Source organism: Leptonotus elevatus, chromosome 1 (genome assembly GCF_054856555.1).
Source record: "Leptonotus elevatus isolate MCC_2025b chromosome 1, RoL_Lele_1.0, whole genome shotgun sequence".
NCBI classification, from domain to species: Eukaryota; Metazoa; Chordata; class Actinopteri; order Syngnathiformes; family Syngnathidae; genus Leptonotus; species Leptonotus elevatus.
Genome location: NC_141239.1, coordinates 19864049 through 19881762, shown reverse-complemented (window position 1 = coordinate 19881762; position 17714 = coordinate 19864049). Strand labels below are relative to the sequence as shown.

The window sequence follows — 17714 nt, the reverse complement described above, 5'->3', positions numbered from 1 at the left end:
TTGTGCAGCAACATACAGACCAGTCAAATTTTGTTTTTCAGAGCTGTAAGCTAAATCAACAAAACTACAAAAATGCAATACATTTTTTTTTTTGCTTGCACGCATTTAAATGTGCATCATAGAGTATCTTAGAAAAGTTCACTTATTTATTTATACCACATACCATACCACAGAAAAAGAAAATGAATAAATACATGTTTTTGTTTATTATTATTAATCAAGACAATTTATAGAGTGTGATTAATTCAGCCAGGACGAGAAGGGTTGGTTAGAAACATTTAGGGAAACAACCATTTTCAAACAAAAGAAGAAAAAAATCACAACATATCAGAGACTAATTTAGAGCTTGTTCATAAATATTTTATTTTACTATAGAGAAAATATTAACTTTTTACTGCTGGAAATGGCTAACTAGTAAATGCATCTAGTGCACTAGTAAGGTATCCCTTGTTCAAGATGGTGGTGGTGGGGGAGGGGGGGGGGGGGCTATTAAATAAATACAATTCCAGTAGAGGTCTCTCGCCCCTCCTCCTACAACTTGTAAAAGCGGCACGACACTTGTATAAGATTTACGACTGCGGCCAGCAAAATTAAACGCAATCCAGCAACGGACTATGTGGATCCAGCCCCGTCGCTTGCCAAGTTTGAAAATGCCCAGTAAGCGCTACAAAATAGAGGTAACGGCATCGTGAACATGTTAGCAATAAAAGCTATTTCAGAGTTGACTACACTACACATTTCTAAAGCAGTCTTAACGTTTACGACACTCAGATAAGATTTACGGCTGTTAGTTGTGGCAAGAAAAGTAAACAAGCCAGCTCCCTCCCGTCGTTTTTCAAATTTGAAACCACCAAAGAGCTACAAAATCGAAGTAAGTGCGTCGTGAACATATTAATAATGAAGGATCTTTTAGCGTCACATCCCGGTTCCTTTAAACAACACGTTTTTAAAAGTTCTTATTGACACGGAAACGTCCAACCTGTCAAACTTAGATCTCGCGAGGTTTCAACGGTTAGCGAATACAACTCTAAAATCACAAAATACAGGCTAATTCGTGGTTAAAATAATAGCAACGGAAGGCAGGTCGTTTAGTATATATGTCAGTCAACAACATTTAGTTAAAATAACTTTGTCCGACTCTCGCAGATTAACATCTTGCGAGTTTTCAACACTACGCAAACAAACTACAAAATTAACTTTTTTCTGTGTTACTTTTCTCTGACAGTCGTCAGTAATAACTTAAACATTAAGTGTAAGCTTTACGTTAATGCATGTTTCTGACTCTGAGAGCCCACAGTTGATTGACAAACCTATTTGTTTAATCTCGTACAACCTGTTGGGACACATTTTTTCTTTTTTTTTCTTTTTTAAAAATTGTTTTATGCTAGCAGGACGCACCCATAGATTTGCTTTTTCTTTGAATACAGGTGCATTTTATTTGAGCCCAGCTAAAAAGATTCCGGGTTAGTAAACGCTTCAGATTTGTATTAATGCAGCCATTCATAACCAAGTGGGTGAAGAACATTTTTGTACTGTATCCCTGGCTGGGTATAGTTCAGTGACAAGAGACATCTCTTTTCTTTCTTTCTTACTTGAACTTGCAACAACAATACCTTATATTTATGTGAAGCTGTCATTATTATTCACCACACTTTTTTTTGGACGGAATTTATACAGCGCTAACTTTCACATTTTTCAACCAATTCAAAGCATTCACTTCAACACATTTCAAATATTCACACCACCTTGGAATTTTTGCCCTTCATTTCTTAGTTTCAGTTCAGTTTTCCTAAAATTCCACATTTTCCACGCACATTTTTTGCTATTAATTCCCAATGAGGCATTCAACAAAAAAGTTCCACATCTTTCCCATCCCAAATCCATAATGTTCAGCTCATTCAAATCACATTAGAAACCATTTTTAGCATTCAAAAAATTCCTACATTCTCAAAGTTACAAATTTTTCCACATAAAAATAAAAACCAATTTAGACATTCTACAATACATTATTCCTTCATCCTTCAACGTTGACTGATTCAAACCATTCCAACCCCAAAATATCTTCCACATGCCAAAAATGACCACAACTCCCTAATTCCACAATTTTCCCAGTAAAATTTCATTACATTTACATTAAAATTCCCTCATTAGGACACACTCTACATTTATTTCCTTCAACATTTCTTGATATATAAACCATTCCAACTACAAAATATTTTCCACATTCTGAAAGATCCCACGTTCAAAAAAATTATGTAGTAATTTATTTTCTTTTTTTTTTTAAATCTCTATTTCAGTAACAATGCTGCTTCAACGTCGAGCTATTGTATCACTCAGCCTCCGCTTGTTTTCCAGTCATGCGGCCAGCGGACATTTGGCTGACAAGGCAAGCTCCAGCTCAGGTACGATCAGTATGAATCAACTTTGATTCGATTTTTTGGGTTCTTTATTGAACATACAAAACACAAAGAAAACACATTACAAGTCTAAAATAGAAATTGAAGTAAAAAAAGAAAAACAAGAATAGTAAGAAAGAAAAGAGTTTATAAGTTCAAAAGGGGTAGGAGGAAGTTAAAAACGGATTTAGTCCTACCCCTTATTTGTTGTATGTTAATAAAATAATAAGATAAATGTATTTCAACAAAAGGAAATGTATAAACCTAGTCATTTATACAAGTGCACTTTAACATACGCACTTTTGCCAGCAACATATGTATATGAAATTCATAGGCATATACCATAATACATTTATTAATCATATCCTCATACTCACATGTACAATTTTCATTACACTCATACCGATACATCCAAAGAAATTACAGCATATGTACGTTTTTAACAGCTCATGACTGATGTAAGTAATTTTTTCAAAACTTTGCTTTTAAACATTTTTAAATTCAGCAAGTGACTGACATCTTTTCAGGTCCGTTCCAAAATCATTCCACAAATTAACAGCTTTTACAGTAACACAGCTTTGCTTAATATTTGTTCTTGTTTAAAAAAAAATTGTAGACACTTGGAGGACTCTCTCTAATTTCAAACGGCTTCTGAGTACGGTGGCAAAGTAGATTGTTGTGTACTTTATACATTATTTGTGCAATTTTAAATTCAACAGTCGTAGAATTTCATTGTATTTGATTTAATAAGTAGCATGAGTTGGCTCTGTATATTTTGATCGATTTATGATTCGTATGGCTCTTTTTTTGCAGTTTGAAAACAGGATCGGTATTTGTTTCATATGCGTTTCCCCAGATCTCCACACAATAGGTCACATATGGTAATAATAATGAATAATATAATGATTACTTATTCAGGACATCCTTAGTTTTAGAGAGTATCCCTATATTTTTTTGACATTTTCCTTTTGACATGATCTATGTGTGACTTCCAACATATTTTTTCATCAATAACTACTCCAAGAAATTTATTTTCATACACTCTTTCTATTTCAATTGAATTTACCATAATTTTGACCTGTTGTGTGTTTTTGTCTAGTACCCAAAACTATAATTTTGGTTTTGTTTAAGTTAAATGATAATTTGTTTAAGTCAAACCATTTTTTTTAATGTGTTCAATTCATTCTCCACGGTAGTCCGAAGCTGCTTCAGGTTCTCTCCTGAACAGTAGAGAGTTGTGTCATCGGCGAATAAGACACTTTTGAATATTTTTGAGACACAACATATATCATTTATGTACAATATAAATAATTTGGGGCCTAGCACAGACCTTTGGGGGACTCCATGAATTCTCTTCAAGTGTTTTGATTGTATATTGTTAAACTGTAAGTACTGATATCTATTATCCAAAAAACTTTTCATCCAATTATATGCCAAACCTCTTATGCCATATCATTCTAATTTATTCTTAGTATAGAATGATCTATAGTATCAAATGTTTTTTTTTTAATCTATAAACATTTCAACAGTAATTTTTTTTATTATCTATGTTAGTAGATATTGCTTCTACGAGTTCCATGACTGCCATTTCTCTAAACCCATTTTGATTTTCACTTAAAAGCTTATGTTTTTCAATACAATTGTCCAGTCTATATAAAAATATTTTTCTAGAAATTTTGAGAACTGTGGCAGCAGTGATATTAGTCTATAATTTGTGATATACTAAGCCCATATGCTCGAGGTCCTTTTTTTTTAAAATAATATATGTCTTTCTCCATTTTTATGAATAGGAATAACTTTAGCTATTTTAATTTTTGATGGAAATATACCGGCTTTAAACGACAAATTACATATATATGTGAAAGGTTGCATAACATATTCTATAATACTTTTTACTAATGTCATATCAATATGGAAGCAGTCAGTGGACTTTTTATTTTTTTTATATTTTAAAAACATTTAATACTTCTGTATCATTAACAGCATTAAGCTACATAGTGGATGGATTTTTTTTGATACGCTTATCTATTTCATGTTTGTTTCTTGGCTCAGGGATTTCTTTTGCCAAATTACGGCAAAAATTAACAAAATATTCATTAAAATCATTAGCTATGTCTGAAACGTTTTCAATAAAAATATTTTTATCTTTGATCAAATATTCTGGATTTTTTTAAAGCAATTTTTAATTACATGATTTAGAATTTTCCATATTTCTTGTGTGTTGCTTTTATTCTGCTCTAGTAATGCATGGTAATAATCTTTCTTACTTGTTCGTATAATATTCAATAGTTTATTTTTGTAGGCTTTGTTCTTTATTTCAGCTTCCATAGTTTTCAATTTAATACATCTTTTGTATAAAATGTTTTTCTTTTTACATGCATTCTCCATCCCCTTCGTCATCCATGCCTTATTTAGACCTTTATACTTTCTTGTGACTTTTATTAATGGACAATGTTTATTTTTAATGACTTTATTTTTAATAAATCTATTTCATGTTTGTTTCTTGGCTCAGGGATTTCTTTTGCCAAATTACGGCAAAAATTAACAAAATATTCATTAAAATCATTAGCTATGTCTGAAACGTTTTCAATAAAAATATTTTTATCTTTGATCAAATATTCTGGATTTTTTTAAAGCAATTTTTAATTACATGATTTAGAATTTTCCATATTTCTTGTGTGTTGCTTTTATTCTGCTCTAGTAATGCATGGTAATAATCTTTCTTACTTGTTCGTATAATATTCAATAGTTTATTTTTGTAGGCTTTGTTCTTTATTTCAGCTTCCATAGTTTTCAATTTAATACATCTTTTGTATAAAATGTTTTTCTTTTTACATGCATTCTCCATCCCCTTCGTCATCCATGCCTTATTTAGACCTTTATACTTTCTTGTGACTTTTATTAATGGACAATGTTTATTTTTAATGACTGAAATGCACTGTATGCGATATTGAATAGACCAATTATGTTTTTCTAAATCCAACTTAAAAGCAGCCATGGAGTGTTGTGCTCTTAGTCTTGTTTTTGATGTGTAAGTTATTGTTAGTTTTATTTTTTTAAATCAAAATAGTCTTGAAAGATTGCAAAGACCGGATGATCACTTATATATTGTTAACAAGAGTATGAAAACCTAGATTTTTTTTATTGCACATTTAGAACAGATATGAAATTTGTTATTAATCGTGAGTTAACTAGTGAAGTCATGCGATTAATTACAATTAAAATTTGTAATCACCTGACGCCCCTAATTTTTTAACAATCTTTTCTTTTTTTTAATCGTGAGTTAACTAGTAAAGTCATGCAATTAATTCCGATTGAAAAATTTAATCACCTGACGCACCTAATTTTAAATATTTTTTTCTTTAAAAAAAAGAAAAGAATATTAAAAATGAGGGGCGCCGGCCGATTAAAATTTGTCATCGTAATTAATCGCATGACTTCACTAGTTAACTCACGATTTTATATCTGTTCTAAATATACAATAAAAAAAAATTCTAGGTTTTCATACTCTTGTTAACAAAAGTGGGAAAAAATGTTAAACTAAAAGAAATAGTTAAAATGAATAATCTATAGCCGTCAATGGCAGTGAATGAGTTAATAAGAAGTCCACTTTCTATTTTATGGTCAATTTTATTTATAAATATGTTATCTATTGATCCATATCAATTGTTATTCTGCTAGGCTTCATAATTACACGGAATTAATTATTACTATACATTGTATCGTATACACAGTGGGAGAAATATTTGTTGTAGTGATATTTGGTCAGTCATATTACAACTGTAACACTTCTTATATGCAGATTTGTTCTCAAAATATTCCATTATTATTATTATTATTTTTTGAACTCATTTGTTTGTTTTCCAGACCTGTCTGAATTCCGAAAGGTCTTTTCCAGCGCCAAGCACATAGCGATCATCACCGGGGCCGGTGTGAGCGCTGAGAGCGGAGTCCCAACATTCCGTGGTGAACATGAGAAATGGAGGAAATGGCAGTCTCAAGTGTGTGCTTTGTTTTTAATGGCAGATATATATATATATATATATATATATATGTATAGTGCAAATCTATCACTTGGATTTGACAGGACCTGGCTTCCCCAGAGGCATTCTCCCGCTACCCGTCACGCGTCTGGGAGTTCTACCATCACAGGCGAGAGGTGGCGTTGAACAAGAAGCCCAACGCTGCGCACGCGGCCATAGCGGAGTGCGAGGCCCGACTGAAAAAGCAGGGCCGCAAAGTGGTGGTTATTACGCAGTGCATCGACGACCTACACCAGCAGGCGGGCTCCAAACACGTGCTCAAGATTCACGGTTGGTGGCCACCTTGCACTGAAAAACTCAATTCAAATTGTTGTTATTGGAGAAATGCAGGTGGAAGCTTAAAATATCAACAATATTAGTTGTGTTCCCCGGGAAAGCAGATCAATTGAGTTATCAATACGTAAACGCGACTTGCAATCGATTAAGCCGTCGTGTCTAACTGCAGGCAGCCTGACGGAGACGCGGTGTCTGAGTTGTGGCGATGTGGACGTCAACAAGCGCAGCCCCATATGTGCCGCCCTCAAGAACAAGGGGTACGATGCACAACTTGTCCTCAAACCATAAAACCCAATGCATGTACGTTTCACCTTTTTACCCTTCTTCTTCTTTTCCTCTTGTAGTTCACCTGACCCTAATGTAGCTGATGCAAACATTCCGGTGGAGAAGCTGCCAAGGTGAGACTAGCGTCTTGTTTGGTGTTTATGTTAGGATTTCAAATTGAGTCTTGTCTAAGGTAAAGTTAAGCACACCGCAGACCTCTGCAGTTGCAATAATGTACAACTATCCTCACCTCACTAACAGTGTCAATAAATCATGTAAGTGTATGTTTTGTTGTTTTTAAACAGAACGGTTGTTCTGTGACACAATTAAAATACAAATATTGCGTTTTCCTGTTTTCAACTTTTGCCTTCAATCACGTATGAAGCGTTTTGGACTATATGACTCCTTATGCAGAACTATGTAATTACCCAAGTTAAGCACTAGAGGGCAGCTGTGCTCTTTGGCTGGAATTGCACTACAGGTCCAAATGACCAATTGAACTAATGCCGATATCCTTTTTTTTTTTGGGACTGTGTCCATGTACTATCCTCACAGAAATCATTTAAATCTGACAAAAGTAACAATAAATACAAATTTTAGGAAAATTAACTAATGAAAATCAGACCTTGATTTTCAATTGTGCTTCAACAGAATTATTTTAAAACAAACAAACTCATGAAACAGGTCTGGCCAAAAGTGATGATGGGGTCATGTTAAACTCTCATTATCATCACAGGTGTCTTCAACCTTGAAATCAGTGAGCCTGCGTATTTAAATGAAAGAGTAATCGATTAGCGGTCATGCTGTTTGGTGTCATGCAAGGCTATCAAACAAATCTTTTTAGAGTTATTATCTTATCAATTATTTATTTCATCAATTGCTTGGATATGGTTTTAAAATTATGTCAACCATTTTTTTGTGTGTTAGCCTATCCACCCCACCAGCCCACACATAGTGTGTACCACACTAATCTTGGAACAAAAATAATCCAGATTTTATCTCAGGATATTAGAAAGACAATTATGTTAACTGTAACTGCTGTAAGATCATCTCTACGTGGCTTGATGTTGTTGATGTTATCAACAATTGAAGAGGTTTTTTTTTACAGGATATACCAGTTGATATATATTATATTGTAATATTTTTAGTGTCACTGTATTAAAAAATTATATTGCATATTAAACCATAGACCAGCACAAAAGTGCTCCTTGCCAAGAAACAGACTGATTGCTCAAGCTACTTTCTGCTTGAGAGTTCCTCGTCTAATAAATTCCAGTTTGTGCTCGTATGGATTCTTGTGGACAAATTTAATCACCCCGAGTTTTACTGTGCTTTTAACAAGGTGCTCCGAAAGCGATTGCAACGGTCTGCTGAGGCCCAACGTCGTGTTTTTCGGGGAGACGCTGGACTCTCACCTCTTGACCAAAGTGGAAAAAGAGCTGGAAATTTGTGATCTTTGTCTGGTGGTAAGTAGTGTACATGTTGTCTTCTATAAGGGTCCCGGGTGATAATTTGGGGCGTATATGGATAAATAAAGGAATAAAAATATTAGGGGTGTGCCAAAAAATCTATTCTCATATTAATCGCGATTCTCATTTAGTACGATTCAGAATCGATTTTAAATGTCACAAAATCGATTTTATACTGTCTTGCCTTTGTCTGCGTGTGCCTTTATTTGGAGCGCTGTTCATGTTGTACCCGATTTGGCCACTTAGAGGCAGTGTGGTTCGACGCGGTCTAATACACTGTTAAGGTGTAGCTACATTAGAGAGTAGAAGGAAAAAAGTCACGATCAAGTTATTCCAATAAAAGGTTTTTTTTTTTGCAGTGTGGAGCCGTTCTTTTGATAGAAGTGCCGCGATTAGCGCGCTAATTAGCATTAGCGAGTCAGACTGGAGTAGATCATTACAATTCCTTGTACATCTATAGATTGAAGCAAAAATCATTGTCAATCAAATCATTTTGAATCAAAAATCAGTCTTGATTGAAAGTTGATTTCGAATCGAATCGCAGACCCAAAAATCGGAATCAAATCGAATCGTGAGACATTCAAAGATTCCCACTCCCCAAAAATATATCTGTGTGGCCCAGTACCAGTAGTTAAGGGACCACTGGCCTAGGCCATTAGATGAAAAAAAACAATATATATATATATATATATACATATATATATTTTAGGTGGGGAGTAACGAGCTACATTTACTTCGTGGCATTTACTTGAGTAGTTTTACCACACAATACTTTTAATTGAGTAGAAATGCTACTCTTACGCCGCTGCATTAGCGTCGTTACTCGCCGCCCCATTCATACATTCGATTTACCATATTTTTACGTAAGTGCTCCGCTTGACAGACTGTGTGGGAGCATTTCTGTGGACACATTGCTTATAAGCAGGAAATTTGGCCCTGATTGAGGACTGGCAGGCATGACGAGAAACCGAAAGAGTCAACTGAAAGATGACGTCCTAAATTGCGCCACAATTTGTGAATTAATCTGTACTGAGACTGTGACTATTGCGTGCAGTGGCACTAATAAGGGTTCTATGTGAAGCTTGAGTAAACAGTCGCGCGTTTGTTTGACTCTGTGACGGGCTTGCAAAGCATTATGGGTTATGTAGTTGATTATATTCAACAGCAAATATTGTGCATCAGCTTTGTTGTAATAAAGATAGATGTTATTTGAAATCAAATGAAACAACATAGACCTTACATTTTGACAGTAAACAACATAATGTATACAGTACATGTATTTGTATAATGACACATGTAATATTAGTATTGTTTCGTTTTGTTCCAGGTTTATGACCTGCGGTCTTATGTTCAATAAACAAACAAAGACAAACACGAGTCATAACAATGTGTGTGTCCCGCTGAGCCTTTTCGGAGGGCTAAAATATTTTTTTTCAAACACTTGGGTTGTTTGAGCTCAAAAGTTTTTTATTTTATGATTTGAAGAAGCCAGCATTTGCACATAATTGTATGCTTTTGTCTGTCTGATGACATTGTTTTTAAAATTAAATCAGACTTCATGTTCAAGCAGTTACTCAGTACTTGAGTATTCATTTCAGCAAATACTTTTTTTGATGATTACTTTTACTTGAGTGATATTGTTTTGAAGTAATGCTTCTCTTACTTGAGTACAATCTTGGGCTACTCCACCCACCTCTGCTGCCAAGTGAATGATCAAAGCCTTTGTCACATGAAATCTAGTTCACAGAGCGTCACTAAACAAAACATATTAGCGTCAAAGTTACTGTTGTGCAGAAAATGTATCTTTTCACAAAAAGCTTCTTTTCTCCGTATTTTTTCTACTTTCGCTCAATGTCACTCAAATGACCTATTTCCTTTCTTTCTATTTTTATAGAGAGTATTGTTCATTTGTTAATCTTACCGATTCAACATGTCATTATCATTGCGCTCTCTTTTTTTTTTGAAATGACCTATTTTCAAATGGTTATTACTAAAAAACGGAATAAAGTAGAAACATACTTTTTTCCCCTAATGAAACAATGGAACGCGATCTTTCATGTGGTACCATGTTTATGTAGTCATAGCACACAATGTTTGCCTTGAAAGATGAGTTCAAATGCTCGAAATCGGCTGGCACTGTCTGGGTGGGATGTTTTTGGGATAACTTGTGGCAGTAAAAGAGTTAACATGAAAAGACATGCACTGAGCTGTCACCAATGTCTTACAAACGCAATTATGCCATCTAGTGGTAGAAAAATGACCAACACAAATCAATATCACACTTATTAATTTTAACTCGATTTTAGGAATTTTTATGAAATTACTGTATCAATGACTAAAAGATGCAGCCATATTTCTATTAGTTAATTTTTTTCCCCCACTTTTATGTTAACAAAAGTATGACAACTTCGAAAAAATATTTTATTGTACACTTTATTGAACATTTAGAACAGATATGAAATTTGCAATTAATCATGAGTTAACAATTTAAGTCATGCGATTAATTACAATTCACAATTTTAATCGCCTGACACCCCTAATATATATATATATATATATATATATATATATATATATATATATATATATAGTTAGTGCTGTCAAAGTTAAAGCATTAATTGATTAATTAATCACAAAAAAATCTCGCATTACTCATGAATTAATGCAGATTAATTAATTAATTTTAACCATAGATTATCCTTTAGCGTGACAGCGGGGCGGGCTACGTTTAAGGTAGCACAGGTTGTGTTTGAGCAATAGACATAATTTCATGCATTAAAGTAAAGCATTTAATGAATGTTTGCGTATCACATTTAGAATATTTGTTCATGTCAAAATATCGGGCCATTTTTTTCCCCATTTTAAATTAAGCAAGTAATTAACTGATTATAAAAAGAGGAGGATGAGCGTGTGCAGCGGATCCAAAAATGTTGAAGATGTCCTCATAACATTAAATGTCAAAAGAATTAACACATAACCGGTGCTCTTCAAATTTGGCGGGGAAAAAATGTTGATAATAAAAGCCTTTTTTATTAGGCGATTAATCGTGATTAGTCAGAATTCTAGGATGTGATTAATCTGAAAAAATGTAATCCTTTCACATCTTTAATATATCTGTATATATATTTATATGCATTGTCTGCCGTCCAGGTGGGTACTTCATCAATCGTCTACCCGGCAGCCATGTTCGGCCCCCAGGTGGCATCCAGGGGCATCCCGGTGGTGGAGTTTAACCTACGAGCAACACCAAAGTCAGAGTACTTCACGTAAGTCTTAAAAAGTAGGAATCCAAATAAAGAACACTCACAAGTGGATCAAATGACGCGGGAGAAGTTCGCGTGACAACATTCTCGTCACCATTGGCCCTTGTGTCGCAGCTTAAGTTTTTTGTTTGGCGCAGGTACCACTTCCAGGGTCCGTGTGGAACAACACTGCCCGCAGCCTTGGCGCCACACGAGTCCGAGGTGGTCTAAAGCGGGAGGGTGGTCCACCGGGGCGAAAGAGGCTCGCTGTTGTTTTCTATTCCAAAGGTTTGCCTTCGAAGCAGTTCTGGTGGCTTGGGTGCTTAGAATGTAGCTTTGCGGATCTGTCAGTACTTGAATATACTGATCAATACATCGAAATGGGATATTTTCTAACTATACAGATTGATTAAGGAGAAGGGAGTGTTACACATGCAAATGTTGACGGCTATTTCTTATTTTCTCGACAATATATTGTAGACCGCAACTGCCAATTTGCCCCAATTCGTTGCAGACGCAAAACTCGCCATCATCAAGCATTCTGTTAAGGTGATGTTTTAAGTATAACTTTCCTAACTGTCATGCATTTTAAAGAAAAGTTAACCCCAGTAAAACGTAGTCTCTTGACGGAAACAAATTGTAGAGTGATGTCGTCACGTTGAGGTGTTCTGTTGGTACTGCCTGCTTTACTTGTGGGTGCGCTGGGCTTTGGAAGGTCCGCTGTATTAGTTGGCCCTTTTGGAATCTGATATGAGATTGTGTTTGCTAGAATATAACAAGGGGTTGTCGGTGCGAGAATAGGGCATTTTTTGCCTTGACCAAATGTTTGCTTTAAACTTTACAGAGCAATAATAGCTCACGTTACAGACGTTTATTCTCAGGCTCACTGACATCAATGCGGCTGCATATTCATGTTTCATTTAATGCATTCTTACTAACAGGGTAGATGACGGTCAAAATTGTCGGTTTATGTTTGTCTAAAACTATAATGCACATTTTCTTATCATGTTCAGTACTCAAATGATGATGTTTAATCATATGCTGCCAATGCAAGAATTATTCAGAAATATATTAAAATTTTAATTTGCATTTGCTTGTCTTGCATTGTTATTCTGTTTAATTTCTCCAAAGTGAGGTGTGTATTGATTTTTAACTCGTTCACTGCCATAAATTCATTTAAAAAAATTATAAAATATTAGGGGCGACAGGCAATTAATTTTTTTAATCATGATTAATCGCATGACTTTACTAGTTAACTCACGATGAATCACAAATTTTATATCTGTTCTAAATGTACAATGAAAAAAAATTATAGGTTTTCATACTATTGTTAATAAAAGTGGAAAAAAAATTAAACTAATAGAAATTAGTTAAAATGAATTTTCGACGTTTATAGCCGTCAATGGCAGCGAATGAATAAAAAAATAAGAAAAGATTAAATTTGGGGCGTCAGGTGATTAAAATTTTAATCGTGATTAATCGCATGACTTTACTAGTTAACTCACGATTAATCACAAATTTTATATCGGTTCTAAATGTACAATTGATAGGTTTTCATACTCTAGGAAAAAAATGTTAAACTAATCGAAATAGTTCAAATGTATTTTTGACGTTTTTAGCAGTCAATGGCAGTGAAGATTTGTTCAGGATGTTTACTGTACATTAATGAACATACATGGAATTTGCCAACATTTTTTGCTCAGACAATTGGATACCCCAAAATGAGTGACCAATTTACTGTTCATACAGTATTATAATTTCACATATTTGCATATTTATTTGGGGTCAGACAGCACCACTGAACATGACTGCTAACATGCCTCCTAAAAAGGAAGACATTTTGACATTGTGCTGCCTCTTACGCCACTAACAAGAAGAACAAGCTGGCTATTAACTTCATGGATGAATGCACACATACAGTACAGTATAAAAGTACAGTACAGTAATACAATACTATTGTATTGATTTCCTTTTTCTGCGTGTGACTGATTATTATGTTAACGGAAAATGTGAACTGAAACTGCTTTGTACTCCGCTGCAGACAACAACAAAATCATATTTGTCATATTTGGTTCAAATGTGTTAATTGTGTGTATAAAATTTGCTTTATATACCGTAAACACCACACTTGAAAGGTTTGGGGTCACCCAGACAATTTTCTGTTTTAATGAAAAAAAAACTATATTCTATGCAGTGTACAGCAGGGGTCTTAAACTTATATGGTGTTTTTTTCTGATCTGCTGGAGATGGATCCTGTGTCTGTCTGGGTTATATAAGTATTCCACAAAACAGGAGTTCAAGTATTAAAAAAAAAAACTACAACTAATCCAAGCTTCTCAAACTTTAATAATAACAGTCACGTATTTTTCAGAATGAAATTGAAATGTGTGAAATTCTCTTCACGTCAGGTTTTGGAAAATACATTGCTAGGACAGGGTGATCGTTTCCTTCCACTTGGCGTCGCTTCAGAATTACGTTTCGTCAAAAACTGCCACAGGCAAGCTATGGTTGCCAATAAGTGATTTAAAAAATAAAAAATAGAAACAACTGAATGACATGGCAAAAAATGTAGAGGCCATACATTTAAACTTTGATGTCAAGCAAAATATCCTTCTGCGGGCTGCAACTGGCCCCTGGACAGTAAGTTTGCGACCACTTGATATACAGTTCACTTAGCAAGGTCTTTTATTTATGTATTCATTTATTTGTTTGTTTTTGTTTTTGTTTTAAGAAAGGCCGTTTTTAAAGCACATTAACAATATGTAGCCTGTATTCTTGATATGATTTATCAACATTTATTTGTATTTAAAATAAAAATATATATTTCTAACTGACCCCAAACTTCAACATTACTACATATAGCAACAACATAACATCTATATGCATTTCTTTTTTTAAACACATTTGCCAATAATAGAGTGAAAATTAAGCTGGGCAAAAAAATTAATAAATCTTCACTAGAACGAATACATTATTCAAAAAATTATAAGCTTCGATGTGAGGAGCGCAACAAATCCCACCTTTTAAATGTGCTCAAATAAATGAAATGAAGGCACATTTAAAGTGCTAATTGCACCCCTTAGTGGGGAAGTCTATGAATTACAATTGAATCAACCAGATGAAGGATCTTTTTGGTCCACATTTAGCTTAATCGTACCCTTCAACACAACAAAATTATATACAGTATAAAGTACAATAACCTGATGTTTCTTAATAAGGGCCATTAAAAATAACCACACAATGGTTAGCTGTAAACCCATTCCAGGTATTTTCTATTTATAGCACATCACAACAACACAGGAGGGAGACGGGTGAGCTATTCTCCTTCTCGCGCACACGCACACACAAAGTGCAATCTTCCCGCAGTGTCATCTCGCTAACCTTTCCCTGAACCGTGTGTTTATGTGTGTGTATTTAAACAACTCGGCTGCCATGACAAATCCTTACAGTTAATCCAACTCCCCCCCACCCCCCTTCCTCTTTTTTTTTTTATGTTGAGACCTCTGTGATGAAATCTTTGTTGTCGTCCTCTTTGAGTTGTGTGCCACTAACAAACACGGGGAACAACGAGCTGTGTTTTTGTGTGGGTTTGTCTTTCTTTGTTGTTTTTATGTACAAACATGCCTCGCCCAGCGCCTCCCACGCTTTCCTGATAGGGAGGGAGTTGTTGTTTCAGCACGGCTAAAATGGGGGCCCAGGTGCAGGCTAATCTGTTCTAGCCGGCCACTAATTAGGATCAAGGCTAGTGGCCACTTTCTCCCGGTTATTGATCACTGGCCAGAGAAGTATTTGTCTTCTGTATGAGAGCAGCACATGGAACACAATCACATGCCCTCCAAGGCCTGTTTGTTGGAGCTCGTTTGTGTCGTTTGGAATTCAATTTTGCTTTACAGTGGAGCCTCCCGAGTAGAATACAATGAGCTTCTGTGCAGCTGGTTGATTTCTAAGTTGTTCTAATTATTTATTTATTTTTTGGGGGGGTGGTGGTGTGGGATGGGCATGTGACATAAATATTAGGAGTGGGAATCTTTGAATGTCTCACGATTCGATTCAATTCAGATTTTTGGGTGTGCGATTTGATTCAGAATCGATTTTCGATTCAAAATGATTTGATTGACAATGATTTTTGTTTCAATTTATAGATGTGCAAGGAATAGTAATGATCTACTCCAGTCTGACTCGCTAATGCTAATTAGCGCTCTACTCGCGGCACTTTTATCACTCAAAAGAACGGCTCCACGCTGCAAAAAAAACAACTTCTATTGGAATAACTTGATCGTGACTTTTTCCTTCTACTCTCTAATGTGGCTACAGATTAACAGTGTGTCAGACCGCAAGGAACCACACTGCCCCTAAGTGGCCAAATTGGGTACAACATAAACAGTGCTCCCAATAAAGGCACACACAGACAAAGGCAAGACAGTATAAAATTATTTAAAATTGACTTTGGGACATTTTAAATCAATTCTACTAAATGAGAATTTTTTTTTTGGGTACACCCCTAATAAATATGTTCCAGGCTCAAATTACAAGGAGTCTTTTTTATTTTATTTTAAAGGGCCACATCGTAGTTATGCTTCCCTCGGAGGGCCACTTTGACTTTGAATACTAATGAATTAAAGATCCTTCATATATCACACATACGCATCAGAAACCAGTAAAAAAAAAAACATATTTTTCAATGTGTTTTGAAATTGGAGATGGTAATAAAATTGCTTGCAATATCTCAATGTTATTAAAAGTGAAGACATGAAGTCGACACATGATTTGCCTTTGCGGGCCATATAAAATGATGTGGCGGGCCAGATGTGGCCCACGGGGCCTTGAGTTTCATACATGTTGTGATACAAGCCATTAAAAAGTCAGCTTTCGCATCGTGCCTGTTTGTAACAATTAACTGTCTAACACAGGGGTCACAGACAGGACCATGGACACTGGATTGCCCCCAAGGATCACATGAGTAGCCCGCAAGTGTGTTCTAAAAATAACTCACCATGGGACATTGGGATTTTCACGGAATGTTGTACAAGTGGTGTTTTGATTTATAGAAATTAAGTGTTGCCTACTGATAATGATCTGTTTCCTAATTATTGTGAGAGATGATTTACATAATTTGTGTCTTCACATAAATACACATTATTAACTCATTTACTGCCATAAATTCATTAAAAAAAAGATGATTTAAAATTAAATGCAAGAGGCGATTACATTTTTTAATTGTAATTAATCGCATGACTTCACTAGTTAACTCAAGATTAATCGCAAATTTTATTTTTCTAGGTTTTCATACTATTGTTGACAAAAGTGGAAACAATTTTAAACTAATATGAATAGTTCAAATACATTTTTGACGTTTATAGCCGTCAATGGCAGTAAATGGATAAAAAAAAAGCAAAGAAAACATTATAAAAAATTCGGGGGGTCAGGCAATTAAAGTTTTTAATCGTAATTAATCGCATGACTTCACTAGTTAACTCACGATAAATCACAAATTTTACATCTGTTCTAAATGTACAATAAAAAAAATTCCAGGTTTTCATACTATTGTTAACAAAAGTGGAAAAAAATTTAAACTAATATGAATAGTCCAAATGAATCTTTGACGTTTATAGCCGTCAATGGCAGTGAATGAGTTAATAATAATCCATCCATCCGTTATCTGAATGAATACATTTAGGTAGGTTTTAATGGTCAGTTTTAATACACACTCATTTTCAATATGTTTTATTGTGGTTATAGATTCCAGGGGTGATAATGGAGTGTTTCAATCATACACCCCTACAAACTACAACCACAAGCATCATAAATACTGTATTACTAAATGAATACTTCAATATCTGTCTATGAAATTTGAGGTTGCTAATTTACAAACTACGCTCATATTGTGTCACATGGCTACATTTCTGATCGAATACAACCATGTGTTTTTAAGTAATTCATTCATTTATTTTCTCGGAATTTGTAGTTTTTCCAGGCATCATTTTCAGGGCAGATATTTGGTGTTTAGTGAGAATTGTGTATTAT

The 17714-nt window shown here is 34.6% G+C and overlaps 1 protein-coding gene across 2 annotated transcripts; it reads left to right on the top strand.

Moving 5' to 3' along the window:
- The first annotated feature begins 537 nt into the window (after positions 1 to 537).
- On the top strand, positions 538 to 12779 carry LOC147181180 (NAD-dependent protein deacylase sirtuin-5, mitochondrial-like). 2 transcript variants are annotated; one of them, XM_086096123.1, is made up of 9 exons: positions 538 to 677; positions 2298 to 2402; positions 6264 to 6397; positions 6484 to 6709; positions 6885 to 6972; positions 7060 to 7113; positions 8322 to 8445; positions 11599 to 11714; positions 11849 to 12779. In XM_086096123.1, exons 2-9 carry the CDS (start codon positions 2303 to 2305, stop codon positions 11919 to 11921), a joined length of 915 nt encoding a protein of 304 aa, XP_085952249.1. In that variant the 5' UTR covers positions 538 to 677; positions 2298 to 2302; the 3' UTR covers positions 11922 to 12779. The 2 variants fall into 2 exon arrangements, with proteins under 2 accessions (XP_085952249.1, XP_085952240.1); XM_086096114.1 differs by lacking the exon at positions 538 to 677 and adding an exon at positions 778 to 871.
- The last annotated feature ends 4935 nt before the right edge of the window (positions 12780 to 17714 follow it).